The sequence below is a fragment of the Asterias rubens genome, chromosome 7, assembly GCF_902459465.1.
Source record: "Asterias rubens chromosome 7, eAstRub1.3, whole genome shotgun sequence".
Classification (NCBI taxonomy): Eukaryota; Metazoa; Echinodermata; class Asteroidea; order Forcipulatida; family Asteriidae; genus Asterias; species Asterias rubens.
The window spans coordinates 1713110-1730260 of NC_047068.1; the positions used below are offsets into that span (position 1 = coordinate 1713110).

A 17151-nucleotide genomic window follows, 5' to 3' on the forward strand; every position below is an offset into this window, starting at 1 on the left:
TTGGTGTTTCCCAACATATGCCTAAAATAAAAAACCTGTGAAAATTTGAACTCAATTTGTCATCGAAGTTGCTAGAGATTAATGAAGGAAAAAAAACCTTGTTGAAATGCTTTGTGCGCTTTCAGATGCATAATAAAGGGCTTTAGCTGAAGTCTTTTATTATTTGAGTGAGAAATTACCTCTTTCTCAAAAACTACGTTACCTCACAAGGAGCCGCGGCTGGGCTAGCCGTTTCTCACAATGTTTCATACTATCAACATCTCTACATTGCTCGTTACCATGTATGTTTTTATGCTAAGTATACAATTTTGAGTAATTACCAAACGTGTACAGTGCCTTTAAATTGGACTATAGATACTGCATTAAGGATATACACGAACCAACTCTATAATAACGTGTACGTGTCCAGCAATATTCGCAATATTAAACATAAAGTATATTACTCGTAATAACGGTTGCTTCCAGATATCAGGATAGGGACACTGTGTTCACTGGACCGTTATAAGTTATACGCACACATGTAATGATACTTGTCTGTCATATTTCGTTGAATACAATGCAGAATTTGAATAATATATTAATATTATGCAGCGTGTATATCTAGCATGTTGAAACGTTATTACCACTTTGACTTAGTGCTGCATGGCTGATTTACAATGACGCTTCATCATTAGGGAGTGTTTTCAAGAAACAACGGAAAGAGTGGAAATGAGAAACACTTGTTGAAGATTACATCAACTGTGAAGGCTAGTCTTTTACAATTACCAATAGTGTCCACTGCCTTTAAACAGTTGTATTTATGTTATGTATTTATGTATTTTTTATTATGTTTGACAATCATCCTAGAGGCATGACATAAACCACAGAAATAAAAACCAATGAAATATTTCATTTTAGCTTTTATGAAAAACCAGGTTCGCAAAAGGGTGTGACATACATAACCATATTTTGCCAAAGACTTAACTCTATACATCAACTTTCCAAACGAACTCAATTTGTGAAATTGCGCTTAAATTTGTTGTAATCAAACCCCGGAAGACAGAATTTCATTCGGGAACTAAAAATGTATTAATATATCTACAATAATATTACAGCACTCAGGGTAGGCTAAACTCCCATCAGTTTTTATATTTTATGGTGACTACCGATATACAAAGTTTGCCTGTGGCAAGAAACTCAAATGTTGTTATACTTGAGCAGTGTGCTAAAAGTCCCCGTCAGAATTAAGACATTTTACAGGGCTGGAATTTAACACTTGACCACAAGCCCGAGGCCAGTGATTTTAGTCCCGGGTCAGTTAGCCAATGGCAGGACAAGTCCAGTAGTCTTATGTTTATTTTTGATATTTTTTTTTTCAACCGAATAATAACACCCTACTGTGTAAATATCTTTAATAAGACAAAAGTGATAATGAACATTTGGCGTTGAGTCTATAGTAAAAATCAAGTCTGTTGAACATCGAAGTATAAGAAAATACTTATACGGCGAATGAAATCAATCGTTTATAGATGGTAGTTTTACATCGGGGCTGAAGAATATACTTTTGTTTTACCCTTACATCGATGTGTAAGCACTTATCCAGTACTTTCCAGAGTTCTGTGAAAACATGTTAAGCTAAATATTATCTATTATGGCGCTTGTTCAAAATCAAAACAGTTTACAATGTTCAACTCTGTAAACGGTTCTTTCTCGTTACGATTTTTGTCTTCGGGTCCGGTAAAAAAAAAATGGAGCTATAAAGCTCTGCGGTCTTATGGAACTGTACACTACATTTGAGCCGTGAGTTTTACCAGTCTATATAGTTGCAGTGTTACAGCGCGAGTAGAAGTAATAATTGTCGTACTTGGTAGCAGGCACAAAGATAATTATACCACGGCCAATCTCCTGTGCATGCTTATTGGTGATTGTCTAAAAGCATTCCTTTTAATAAAACCAGGAATTCGCCTATTTACAAGACCGTCGCTAGGTAACCACAACAATGCATTAGAACATAAACAAAATGTCAAGTGGTAAGCCGTGCAATACACGCAGTGCTAATTAATACTGCTGTATTTAAATTACACCAGTATTACGTCTGCAGTGGTCAATAACATACATAATGCGTTGTAGAGTAATGGCCTGTCAGAAATAGTAGACCTCAGTCCAATAATTTACAAGTTGTCAAATTGTACATAGTATTATCTTATAGCGATTGTTTAAACGGTATTTTTTCCAGTAAAATAAACTGATTAGGCCAATTCTTATAGCCTATGGCTATGGCTATTACATTGGCCTAAGACATTATCAACCACATTATTCACAATACATGATAAGCTATACTGTTTAAAACCAGCTCTCATTTTACACATACTGCTTGATATGGTAGCGAAGCATGATTTATACGTGAGGAAACGATTGTCCGTCAATCTATGTTCAACAGTTCAACGAAACATTCTCCCTAAATTGACAAAAGTTAACATTATTTCCAAAATGAACGAACACTATTCCAGCTGATGAGTACTGTTCGAAACATCGAGACCACACCGGCTCATTTCCAGTGCCAACATTCCCACTAAAGATATTTACACATGGTTGGTCCCGCAAGTTTACTATTTGTTTATAGTTTCTCCCTATTTATACAGTGTTTTGTTTTCTTCCTATGAACACTATTTCGTTAATTGTTTAATTTGATAAAGAGTTGCCGTACAGAACAGTTTCGTCAATATAACCAATGCTTTTTACCGTATCTTTGTTAACAACCATGTTTTCATACAATATATAGTGTTATATTCCTCAAAACATTTTAAAGAGAATGCTCAATTTCTGATTCTGGAGAATGCTCAATTTCTGATGCTGTCAGGGGAAAGAGAGTTGTGTAAAAAGTTGGGTTTTATTAGAAACGAAATCGTATAATTCTCAAAACATGTGCCACCTGTGAACATTCCAATGTGGTGTATGTTTATATTATTACTCCAAAATGTGTTTTATGGTGAAAAGTTCAATTTTTTATTATTGGAGAAGAAAAACCACTAGGCCATTCTTCTTCTTATCATTGCAAATCATGTACATTGCCTTTAAACTTGCCCGCTAAATAAAAACTTCGCAGATTGCAAGCGAAATTGAGCATACTATAAAGTTTTCCAATAAAAAAAAAGAAAATGCCTACCAGTGACTCAAATAAAGAGCAAATTATGTAAGATACTGCGCCGTATTAACAGGGATTGGTGCCCCCTTCACATCAATCGTGTGAATAATCAAAGTAAAGTTAATTTTGTCATTGGACAATGGAAATTTACATACATGTAGGGTTGTACAGCGAATATCATCGTTACTTTTTTCGATATTGGACTGTGGACATTCACATGGGTTTGTACAGTGTCCAATGTCCAATATCGATGTACGAGGTAGGCATCCACTGACAAATATATGTGAATATCCAATGTCCAATATTGATGTACAAGGTAGACATTCACTGTAGAAACATATGTGAGTGGCCAATGTCCAATATTGATGTACGAGGTAGACATTCACTGTACAAACCTATGTGAATGTCCAATGTCCAATATCCAATGTCACACTGGCTTTACTTTGAAGACACAGTCTGACACCCAAAGTCCCACCAAGCACTACGTCGATGTGCCGGACAGGGTTGGTGTAGAATTAGACTTGTCTTTTAACAGGACACAGTTTGGATCAAAATACTTCGTTCAAATTCAAACAAACTGATTGAGTTCAAAGCACTGGACACTTTTGATAATTGTTAAAGACCAGCATTCTCACTTGGTGTATCCAAACATATACCTCAAGTAACACACCTTTGACAATTTGGGCTCAAAGTTGCAAGAAAATAATGAAAGAAAAAACACACCTTTGTTGCAAAAGTTTGTGTGCTTTCAGATGCCCAATAAAAGGCTTCAGACCTGATGAGAAATTCCCTATATCTGTAAACTACTTTACTTCAGAGGGAGCCCTTTCTCACAATGTGTTATACATATCAACAGCTCTCAATTGCTTGTTACCAAATGTGTCCAGTGTATTTTAAAAGGGTACCTTTTTAATAAAAACACTTTGTTAAATTATAAAAACAAACTGATTGAGTTAGTAACTATATTGTCAAAAGAAGTTGAATTTTTTTTTCGCAACTTTGTGTACGAAAGTTTTCTTTACGAAAGCTTTCTTTTCTAGGTGTACGATTTTATAAGGCTTTTTAATACTAATTTTGTAGAATGACTTGGCTTTACAGCACAGCCGTTTATGCCTTCGCTACGGCTTGTTTATCCAAATTAACTTGACTCATCTCACCATTCCTTGGGTAGGACGATTCCGAAACGACAGAAGTTACTGCAGTAGCTGTGAGCGGGTACTGGTTGTTATACCCGGAAACATTAGTGTCGTCTCCCTCATCATCGTGTAAACGAAACCGCTTCCCCTTTTTGTTAAACTTGCCCTTGCCTCCGCTCTTACCGAACTTCCACCTGCTCGCATAGGAGGTCTGGCTCACCTCAGCCTGGTTTCTTGAGTGGCACAACCACGCCTTCCGGAAGCTCTTTCTGAAGTTGTCGCTAAAGAACGCGTAGAGGAAAGGATTGGCGCAGCTGTTGATGTATGTCAACGACATGGTTATGTCCGAGAGGATCCAAGTCTTGTTCCATCTCCTGAAGGTATCCACAAAGACGAAGAGAATCTTTACAATGTAGAAAGGAGCCCAGCAGATGACGAAGGTGATCACGACAATCAGGACCAGGCGATTTACCTTTCGTGATTTCTCCGGTTTGCCTGTCTTTTTGTTCATATCTCGTAGCCGCATGGTGATGCTTGCGTAGCAGACTATGATGACAGTCAACGGAATGACAAAGTTGAATATAAACACACACATGGCCATTATCTGGCTCGACGTTTTGACCCGATCGGGTTCGAAGTAAAGATAACACACATCGTAGTTACCGCTGCCTGGTTCTAACTTGGCGAAATAGACGAACGGAATTGCAGCCAGAATGGACAGCAACCATGTGGAAGCATTGATAGCTGTAGCGATTGGTAGATTCCTGAAGCTTCGAGACTTCATGGCATGGCAAACAGCTACATAGCGATCCACACTCATAGCTGTCAAACACCATACACTGATGACCATGTTGAACATGTCGATACCAAAGTAAACTTTACACAAGAAAGCACCGAAAATCCAGTAGGTTTCCATAAAGTTGGATACGGCCATTAATGTCAAGAAGGTCACAAAGACTGCATCAGCTACGGCCAGGTTAAGAATGTAACAGTTTGTGACCGTTTTCATCTTAGCGAACCTTAACACTACGTAGATTACAGTGCCATTGCCAAGGATACCAACTATGGTGATAATCATATAAAGAGAACCGATGATTGTACCAGCTAGCTGGATATCAGAAAAGTTACCCTCCTCCTCCTCCTCCTCCTCCGTTAGGTTTAGAGTCGAGAAGTCTGTGACGTTCATCGGATACAAAGATGTATAGGTTTCTGTTACAGTTGGCTCCATTTTAGCTCCAATGGTCAACTGGACGAGTGAATGCAAAGTTAGTTTGTAAATTAGTCTCACCAGTAAAACACTGAGTTAGGAACTCATCCTCGTACAAAATACTCCAAGATGTTCCTATGGATGTTTCAATGTATACTCATTCTGCGTTTTCTCGCAATCGACGATGCAACTCACAGTTGAAGTTTTAAGTCAGTTCACCCAACTCGGTTTCACTTTAGAAGGTGCATGTGGACATATGCAGGAAAATTGAGCCTGCGAGTGCTATATATATACCAGAATCGAGCCATTGGTACAACGTTGGGCATCGTTAAATACAATTCTGAAGATGCAGACGGTGTGGCTAGCTAGAGTAGCGCCACCACACTGTACCGCGCATGCGTATCAGCCTAGCACTCACAAAGTGCTTGTGATGCAGTCATGGTAGTGTATGTCACATGCCATCAAGCCAGTATTGCACTTCGCCCATTGGCTGTTTGCTCTCACGCTTGCGTAGTAACAAGTCGTATCGGTGCTCACCACGGCTAAATAACGGAGGAATTTACCGCTGTTAAAATACGACAAAATGTTATAGTAAAAGGTATTTTGTCGGCAATGGTTCTCCACTTATTTACAGTTATTTACACGCATTGATTTTATCCCATGTGGCTGCAAATATATCCCCAAATGTATGTTCTGTTTATTGAAATAGACCTTTGATATTTATTTATAGATTGTAAATTTAAGGAGAGTTTCGTAAACAGGCTGGTAATACGATCAAATGGAGAAACAAGTAGGTTACTGGTACACATTATCCGTACCAAAACAAACAATTTATTAACAAACAATTAACAAAATTCAAAAGATACAACATGCATGGTTTTTGTTTAACATCTTAGGGTGACAAAGCATTGGGTTGATATTAAAATATTTTGAGTCTTTTTTCGAAAACTGATTGTGCTCTATTTTATACGGCGAAGTACATGAACAGAGTAGGCCTATAGACTAATAGACCCTATAAAATGGGGTTTATCTTAAGATATTTTTCACCATGGAGTAAAAAGAATTAACCAAACGAGGCGAGGTGGTATGGCTGTGTGTATATACGGGGGTGCTGCAGGGGACAATTACATTTTTGAGGCATCCCCTCAAAACAAATCCCGGTCGAGAAGGAAATTAGAGACTAGCGTATAAAGAGGAGGGTCAACAACTGGGATCTTCAAAAGCTCAAACTAATCTATCGACCTCAATTTAGCTTGGTATCTCCAAGCTAGTTGGGATTGGCAGAACGCATCGTTATAATCATTTCCCATTGAAAGATTTTTACAACCGGCATGGGGCATCGATCTTCTGCCTGCCCTAGGGGCCACTTTGATCGCACAGCTGCCCTTATTGAACCAACGCCAATCCCTGTAATTCCTACCTGTTTGTTTTGACTAAAGACCTTCCCGCTTGCAATTTTTTATATTGAAAAGCACAGGAAACATTTGTGGGGGAGGGGGACTGCCCGTTTGGGTTCGCCCCGTCGACAGACTCAAACTCGCGGCCTACGCGCATAGAAAAAAACAACGATGACATTTCTAATTTATTGGGTGTTATTTTTCAGACTGCTTCTGCGTCTATACAATTAGCGTGAACTCGTGACTAGAATCCATTTTTATGGGATCGATGGGAAAGGGAAAATGGTTTGACAGTTTTGAAGGTTTATGGGTCAGTTTTTGGCGCCAAATGATTGTATAATTGAGTCAATATGGCATTTTGTATTCAGAAGGCGCAGTTATAACGATCCATTGAGGAAACTTACGTATACTGTTTGTGCAGGAAACTCTGGGCAATATGAAAGAACAGGAGCTACATGGAAAATCGTTCAAATTAAAAAACAAGTGGAAAGGCAAAGCTGTTTTGCGTTTCAATATTTATATCAACGTTTAGTTTTCCCATTAAGTTTGCGCAAAATGTATTTAGCTTCATGGACACTCGTTTAAAGGAGCACGTTGCCATGGATCGGTCGAGTTGGTCTTTGAAAATCGTTCTGTAACCGTTTGTTGTAAAATGTATATGGTTAGAAAGATATTGTAAAAGTACAATACAATGATCTACACAAATATGCCTCGAAATTGCGTGGTTTTCTTTTTACCCTGTCGACTAACACGTTCGGTCATTTATGGGAGTCAAAACTTTGACTCCCATAATGGCCGACCGTGATAGTTCGCGACGTAAAAGGAAAACCGTGCACTTTCGAGTGATACTTGTGTGGATCATTATATTCTACTTTAAAAACATCTTTCAACCATTTATGCATTTCATAAAAAAAGACCTCAAACGCTTTTAATAGACCAACTCGTCCGATCCAAGGCAACGTGTTCCTTTAAAGGCAGTGGACACTATTGGTAACTACTCAAAATAACAAGTAATTGGTAACGAGTAATGGGGAGAGGTTGATAGTAAACGGCTCCCTCTGAAGTGACGTAGTTTTCGAGAAAGAAGTAATTTTCCACGAATTTGATTTCGAAACCTCAGATTTAGAATTTGAGGCCTCGAAATCAAGCATCTGAAAGCACACAACTTCGTGTGACAAGGGTTGATAGTATAAAACATTGTGAGAAACAGCTCCCTCTGAAGTGACGTTGTTTTTGAAAAAGAAGTAATTTTCCACAAATTTGATTTCGAGTCCTCAGATCTATTGAGGTCTCGAAATCATGTGAAAACACACAACTTCGTGCGACAATGGTGTTTTTTCCCATTATTATCTCGCAACCTCGACGACCAATTGAGCTCAAATTTTCACAGGTTTGTTATTTTATGCATATGTTCAGATACACCAAGTGAGAAGACTGGTCTTTGACAATTACCAATAGTGTCCAGTGTCTTTAAGTTCATGCACCTTTCCTTATTAGTTCAAATTTTGTTTTCTTAAGCTTCAACGCATTCTATTTCGTTTTCGTGCACGCATGATTTCTAGAACAGTATACACATTAACATTATCATGGTGTTAACACAAACCTATACCGAAAGCTCGCCATACAATGCCTTTATTATAACTATATGATGTAAGTATGTTATCAAAACCTTTATTTGAAGAAGAAAACAAAACACGAAATTTAAAATGGGTAATCGACCGTTTAGAGACAACTTGCATCGAACTTATTGGCTGGATTATTGTTGCGGTTGTATATAATGTCATGTTCTGAGAACATCTTATCTGCATGTTTCATTTTTGCAAACATCTGCAATCCGTACGGGATTGAAATTTATTGTCAGTGGAAGACGCCCTCTGTTGAAAAATATTTATATGCGGCAGGTTTTCCGTACAATTGCTCTCAATTGATTTTGAATCGACCTTTTGAAGTTAAATTTGTATTACTTCTTGCAGGAAAAGAGGCTAAAACTGGTCTTAAAATAGCTCCCTTCAATTTAAGTTTTTTTTAGTGTGAGCTCTGGTATTTTGTATGCTCATAAACGTGAGCGAATCGTTCGTTTACACAACGGCATTTCAAAGGCGGTTACTTTAAAAGTAAAAATGCCACTCGGTATTAAGAACCAAAATTCTTTAAATCAATTATTTGAAGCAAAAACGTGAATGCGTTGATAAAGGTTAACTTAATAGGTACGGAGGTTATTTTTTACGTGATGAAGTAAAATACTTTGTAAAAATACAAATTTCACACACAAAAAAATACAATGATCTCTTGAATATAGGGGAATGTCTGCAATAACAAAATGTATTTTTATCTAGAAACCGTTATACTACTTCCTGAAAGTCTGGCAAAAATGTTTCCCAAAACAGAAACAATATTCGCATCACATTGAAACAAACATATTTTTGACTTAATGGTGGAGACAAAAAAACCTGGCACGATTTAAAACTAGAGAGGTTCAGTTGTTTCTCGGCGAGGAATAAAAGCCCTGCAGCTAAAAGTTCCATCAGTAGTCACGTTTGGTATTCCATCTGGGCTCAGCCTTTTCGTGGTTTATTTGGCTGAGACCTCGCTCGCCATCTATCTTTGCATTTTGAGAAGACTTAATGTGTTTTTTGATACTGGAATCAGGTTAGGTGGGGATTGCATCCGGGACCGGTTTAGCCCGTGGTTGTCTTACAGACAACACAACCACGCCCAGGGGTACGTCCTTAACACTTCCCCCGTCTAAAACTCTCATCTCACCCACCTCCATTTCCCCCGTGTCGCCTGAGCTTCTAAAAAAGGGTTGAGAACTCGGTTCAGCATCTATAGTAATCCCCCATGAGGACATGCCACATTTTCAACTGCATCAGTGGGGGCTTAGCCTGCGTTGTTTACCCCTCACAAATGTGAATCCTTATTTGGGAACTTAATCCAGTGGAACACAGAAACAGAGAGACCAAGGCGCGGGATGGTGTGCTCTTGCATACTGAATACGTAGCAAAACCGGCATTGCATAAAATTTGACATTAATGTTAAACTTTGAATGTGCTGACTCGATGGCCGTATAAGAAAGCAGCAGTACACAGCAACAATTGTGGGTACACTTTTTGTTACAAAGACACAAAATAAACAACATATAAATATTGAGTGTATATACTCTTTAGATCTTGTATTCTACAAATTCGAACACCTTATTGAGATAAGTGCTACATCAGTAATTTCAAACGGTTATTCATAATTAAAATTAGCACGAAAAACCAACAGCCACAAAAAAAAGGTTCACGTTATGTTACAAAGACAACAAAATAAAAACCCCAGATAAATACTGAGTAACTCTTTGAAATCTTGTAAAGGCCTATTCGACAAACTCAAGCATTTTTAATCATCGTTGACACAGCGGTTGTTAATTGACATATAACTAACATTGATATATTATTTGGTTTTTATCCTTACATCGATCAGTGTATCACTGTATACTCAGTACCAAATAATTTTCTTTATCACCGATGCAAATTTAACATCTATTAAAACATTGATTATCTGCTACATCAGTGGTTTTCAAACTATTAAAATGGACACAAACAAAATGTACACATGATTGTGGCTGTGCATACCAGTAAACGCGTGAGCCTCGACAAACAAGCAATTTCACGCATCGGAATAAATCGATTCATTACGCAAATAATCCACAATGAATAAATTGCCCAGCATTGTATAAAATATCACATAACCCTATAGCATATCTTAGACGCTCAGATTGAAAAGTTCATTGGATTTAGCTGGAAACAGTTTACATCGAGGTCAGTCAAGTACCCAATCTAATTGCATGGCCTTCCGTGGAATACAAGTACGTTCATGGTTCGCATAAAGATACAAATAAGAAGTCTGATTTTGAAGGAGCTATTTTCCATAAAACTCATTAGGAGGTTAAAGGATAACGAAGGGAGATATGAAAAGGGCAGGGTGAAAGAATGGACACTCTCCGGGGAGATGGACTGATTTTACCCTTCAACGATGTGTGCTCATCGTCGGTACCTCGTGGAGACCAAGGACGATGGCCAAAAAGGAGAACACAAAACAACTCCATGTTCTAGGAGAATTCTGAGACTGGGGTGCGCCACAAGGACATTTGTGCACAGTATCTAAGGGAAACTGTTAAGTGCATAGACAAAAGAACATGAATGTTTTTGCGAAATCGTAATGTGAAACATAGCGTGTATGCTTATGTTTTTCCCCGTGGGTGTATGGGACCATTAGTGCACGTTGCACTGCTCATCCGTTGCTGCAGGGGTAAAACCGTAATGATTTTTTCGTTAACGCCGATGCAATATTAATCACAACATCTACATGTACGATGTTGTGATATTCAATGTTAAAGGGAACATAGCTCCCCATCGATAGTCACATGGCAAGATTTGGTCGAGCTATCTGCTCTTTCGGGTATCATGCATGAGACTCGGAAATCATTTAATTGTGTGTATTGCCTCGGTATAATTGGAATAGAGCTTCCCCGTGGACACTATTGGGAATGGTCAAAGACTAGCCTTCACAGTTGGTGTATCTCAACATATGCAAAAAATAACAAACCTGTGAAAATTTGAGTTCAATCGGTCACCCTTGTCCCACGAAATTGTGTGCGTTTAGATGGTTGATTTCGAGACCTCAAGTTCTAAATCTGAGATCTCGAAATCAAATTCGTGGAAATTTACCTCTTTCTCAAAAACTATGGCACTTCGGAGGGAGCCGTTTCTCACAATGTTTTATACCATCAACCTCTCCCCATTACTCGTCACCAAGAAAGGTTTTATGCTAATAATTATTTTGAGTAATTACCAATAGTGTCCACTGCCTTTAATCACAGGGCAATCTTTGCTCGAGCGGTATCTGCTCATCCAGGTAGTCGGTGTTCGGTTCAACTCTCACCTGAGGTGCCCCTGGACTCTGAAATCATGAACTCATATTGGATTCGAACGTAATAGGCCTACACGAATGCATTCATCATTTCATTGTTTGTTAAAGTGTTCCATAATAATGGGAATATACATTCCCTTTTTACATACAGGGCAAACTTTGGTCATGCGATATCTGATCTTTCAGGTAGTCGGTCTTCGGTTCAACTCTCACCTGGGGTGTTGGACTCGGCAATAATAAACTATAGGATTCGAGCCAACGAATTGGACGACATTTGGGGAAACTTCTTAGCCAACTGTCAATAATTCAAAGCAACAATCAAAATTCTACCTTGAGTGCAGAACCGCTTGAGAGACACTTAACTCAAATAGGTGAACATTTTGGACGGGGGATACAAGACCCCCCCCCCCCCCAGAAAAAAAAAAAAATTAAAATTAAAAAAAATGCACATGCAAAGTGACACCCATAAAAACATAAGAATTGATTTCCCAAACTATCTAAGATGCATCAGTAAATTCAAGGAGGCAACAAATTATCTGAAATGTCCACAAAGAGATGGGATTTTGTGTTGTCTTAATCCATCTAATGCAAGGGGATGCTTAAACTGGACAATCTCCTTGTTATTTTCGTCTTCCTACAAATCTTCAGACAGGAGGAGCAAGTCGAGACAACAAATTGCTCAGTTAATGGTTTTACATGTTCGGTAATAGATATTCATTGGCCACTATTGTATCTTGCAGCCTTTTCCATCAATGTTGGAGCAGTTTACACATTGAACTGTATTTCCAACATCAAAATGAAGATGTTGGAACAAAGTTGTTAGCAATTAAACAACTGTTGTTTGCCTCCATCCTCTCCTTGTGTGTAAAGTCCAGCATACATTACGGAAAGTTAGGACTCGCTGAATTTGCTCCATCCACAAATACGAATGGCTTAAAGACAGTGGACACTATTGGTAATTGTCAAAGACCAGTCTTTTCACTTGCTGTACCTGAATATATGCATAAAATAACAAACCTGTGAAAGTTTGAGCTCAATCGTTCGTCAAAGTTGCGAGATAATAATGAAAGAAAACAACACCCTTGTTACACGAAGTTGTGTGCTTTCAAATGCTTGATTTCGAGACCTCAAATTCTAAACTTGAGGTCTCGAAATCAAATTCGTGGAAAATTACTTCTTTCTCGAAAACTTTGTCACTTCAGAGGGAGCCGTTTATCACAATGTTTTATACTATCAACAGCTCCCCATATAGCTTGTTACCAAGTAAGTTGTTATGTTAAAAATCATTTTGAGTAATAACCAATAGTGTCCAGTGCTTTTAACTATGCCATTTTAAAGCTTCACAATGAATACACCTTTCGTCAACTAAATGAATACACCTTTCGCCATCAAATTTAGTTGACGAAAGGTTTATAATAAAAGCCGACAGCCAGGTCGTGTGGGACGTTATGTACGGCTAATTACAACGGCCCCTGCAATAATGTGTAGCACACGAACAAAAACACTTGATTTGTGCAAACAAGATTGCCAATGTTGAGCCATTACTTTGTAGTGCCAAGAGCAATGCCACGTTACTGTTGCTGGTATGATCCTTTTCGGTATACAAACTCTGAAATAAGCTTCCAAATCACATCAGGAACACAACATACTTCAACACATTTGAGACACTTCTGAAAGCCCACTTGTTTCATGAGGCCTACCATCAATGACTTTTTTGTTAATGTTCTCCTGTGCCTCAGCACCTTTGAGCAAACCTTTAATTGTATAGGCGCTTTAAAAAAAAATATATGATTGATTGGTTAACACGATCAAAACAACTGTTTCATTTCAAATCATATAGGCCTAAACGTCTATTTCTTCATTTCCCTTTTTCGCGCAAAAGGCAATTTAATTGTAAAAACAGCCTTCATTAGACAATTCGTGGCATTGATCTTCCAGCCCACAAAGTGTAATGACGTACTCTGATGGACTTAAATAGCTTATGAAGAGTAAATTGCCCCAGGGTACGAGGCATCCGTTAGCGAATAATCACCGGCCAGGTCGTGGGGCTCCTAGTCCAAAATCCCCCGTCAGAGTATTAGGATCACTCGCTAGCTCCATCGTAGGCGCTTGCAGGATTTTGGAGTATAGTCCCCTTTCTATATCCAGATAATCTGTGGGATTTGCGATTTTTATTACAATTTAATGGAGAGGAATGGTCTCAAGAGGTCTGCTGGGGACTGCGAGGCTAGAGGAGGTCTCTATGTGCTCATATCACACCGGTTGGACTGCCTATTTGCTTGCTGGTCTTAGCATTAGTATGCGTGCACACGTGGGTATCTTTACAAGGTACTCGACTTTGTCATTAAGTAGGTTTACTGACCGATCTGTGTATTTGCTTCCTCTGTGAGGACGGTAGCTTCTTACTGAATATAAATAAAGTATATCATGAACTTCAAATTAAGTTCCTTGGTATTGGGTTATTAACCTCCTATAAGCTCAGACTAAAAAACAAACAGCCATTGTGGGCTTTAACGGTCGTGCAGGTCAAACTTCTTATAGTGCAACGAGCTTCATTGAAGTTTGTTCATCTTTTTAAGTGCTTTTTTTATAAGTCCAGGGGTGGATTTCACAAAGAGTTAGGACTAGAGTTAGGACCAAATTGAGAACCAAATGGTGTCTCAATTCAGCACCAAATTGCATCATGTCCATGATACTGCAGTGATTTCGAAAACTGTTGATTATTTCGACTCATTTAATAATTTGATGGTGACATTAAATACAGCCACGCCATTCAACCATCTAATTTCACAAAGAGTACGAACTAGTCCTAACTCTTTGTGAAATCGACCCCCGATAGTCTACAAAACATATTACACCACCCTTACATCATGCAGGTAGGGCATAAAGATCGAAAGTTGTTTTCAAATTTGCGATATAACTTACATGGTATACAGATCAGGGTAGGAATTCATATTGAAATGTTTTTGAGGAATTGGTAAAATGTTTAGTTTCGATCTTGCGAGGCCAAACAAAAGTACACAGATGTTTGAAAACTGTCAAAACATGGGTGTGTTTTCGCTATTTTCTATTAGTCCGATGACTGCCGAGCTAAAACTTCTATATATGCAGGTTTGACATTTATAGATTGTAAAATTTGACGATTGCCAATACGTGCTCAAAGTATTTACTCAAAATAAACCCATTTTAAACCAATGTACTCGACTTGTTAGTCGAAGGGGAATTTGTATGATTACGAAATTACTCCTATAATTTAAATTATTGACACGAGAAACAACATTTTGGTATAAAAACACGTCAGCTTACCACACAATAATACCTCGTGAATGAGTTAAACGCAAGACAGACGATTAAACCATCTGGGAGTACGGATAAGTCACCAATTTGCGGCTATGTCTACGTTTAAGTGCCAATGTGAATCATATGTAAACCAAACCAATTATTCTACATCTGAAAATTACGATTCCATTCCACAGGGCTCTAAACGTGAAAACAGTGTCCACTAATTATTGATCAAAGATGAACAAAACAGTCAATAAAAAAAAGGAATCAATAAGTACAAAAACTGGCATCTAGCTAATTTCAACTCGAAGTTTGTCATAGATTTCCTTGTGAAACGACGATGATACTCCTTAACGCAAGTTGTCTGATTAAAATTTCTTAATCAATAAAGACAAAGTGGATATGACAACCAACGATGTTTTGAGTGTTATCTCTTTAGTCCGTCTTTAACATCGTATCATCAGTATAACATCACCGCCGTTGATGTGTTGTCTTTACAGACTATAGCCTCCATGCCCAATCGCCCGAGCTAGTATCAACAATTTATACAGGCTTCAAATCTAATTAATTTGCTTCTCAGGGAAATTAAACGACTGCAATGTAGGTTAATTGACATTCGAGAACTACAGGAAAGGACATTAGAACCTTAATATGGAGCCTATGGGGATTTGCATGTCAGCCCATATAACAATAAAGGATGATCACATATTTTGGCATGTGATGGTTTTAATTATTATTGGGGCCAAGACCTGGAAGTGAATTCAAGGTTATATTTGCACTCCTTTTCAGTTCAATAAACCTCCTTCTCATGCACCGTAAGCAGGCTTACTAGACCTGCTTACTGTCCTAGCTACATGAGAAGCAGCAACGGCATACACACATGTTTAAATTTGTAAGCAAATGAACGCAAAAAATACAAGACATGTGCCCCCACACATTTTACAATTTGTAAGCAAATGAACGCGAATAAACATAAAACGTGTGCCCCCATCCCATTGTGTATTTTTTTAATGAACTTACAAATCATCTTTAAACTTAAACTGGATTTAAAATACTCTATGTCAATTTGTTTTCTGGTACTTGAGTTCTTATCCTGTTAGCATATGTTTACATTAGCCCTGTTGTCTAATTTGTTTCGTGAACTTTAAAATCATCTTTACAACTTCAACTGAATGTTAAATACTCTATCCGGTACTGAAGTTGTTAACCTTTTAACACTGTAGATAGGTTTACTCCATGGGTTTACATGGACCCCATTGTCCTATTTTTGTTTTTGTGAACTTAAAAATGATCTTTTTAACATATAAACTGGATTTTGCTTTATCCCGGTTTTCATCGTTTGTCTGCTTCTGGTGCTCGTCTGTCGGCTGTTCTTTTTTTGTGTGTCTGTGTGTGTTTTTGTTGTTGTGGTTGTCATTGTCGTTGTTTTGAGGTTAGAGTATTTCACACCCGTGTGTTGATAAGGTTTTATTTCACTTTTGCTTTCTCTTATAGGCAGCCCTTGGTGCTCCTTGGTTTGTAGTCCAATTTTCGGGTTTATATATTTGGTATACTTTATACTTTAATAATAATAATAACCCGTTTTTATACAGCGCTTTTCACACCCGGAGGGCGTCCCAAAGCGCTTCACATTATTACCCCTGGTCACTGGGCCTTAAATCACTCCTTAAACCATCTCAGCTCCCTGGTGGGGAGTATACTTTGTATTCTTATACTACTACTAGTACTAGACCTAAATGTATTTTGGTATACTGTGATATGCCAGCTGAATAATGTATGTCCTAAAAGTTTTGTTAATTATTCTGTAAAACAATCTTCAAACTTTTACGTCAGTCATCTCATTTCTCAATTTATTGAAACCGATAATTTTGTTGTACACGACACGAGAATAATTCCGCAAGTCTTATTGATGTCAAGTGATGCCGCGCTAAAGCAACTCTCTAACTTCCGGTCATACGGTGACCTGGAGTCCAGTTCCAAGGCTTGGCAAAATTTTAACACGTAAATTTCACAAATTTCTGGCTCATTTTGACACGAATTCTGGTTCACACTAAACCCAGAAATAGGTCAGTCCCCTGGTGACCCAGAACC

General features: G+C 38.1%; 1 protein-coding gene across 1 annotated transcript; it reads right to left on the reverse strand.

The window, feature by feature from the left end:
* Nucleotides 1-4149: 4149 nt before the first annotated feature.
* LOC117292729 (delta-type opioid receptor-like) lies at nt 4150-5707 on the reverse strand. The gene has a single exon (XM_033774874.1). The coding sequence runs from the start codon at nt 5486-5488 to the stop codon at nt 4232-4234; it is 1257 nt and encodes a 418-aa protein (XP_033630765.1). The 5' UTR covers nt 5489-5707; the 3' UTR covers nt 4150-4231.
* Nucleotides 5708-17151: the final 11444 nt, after the last annotated feature.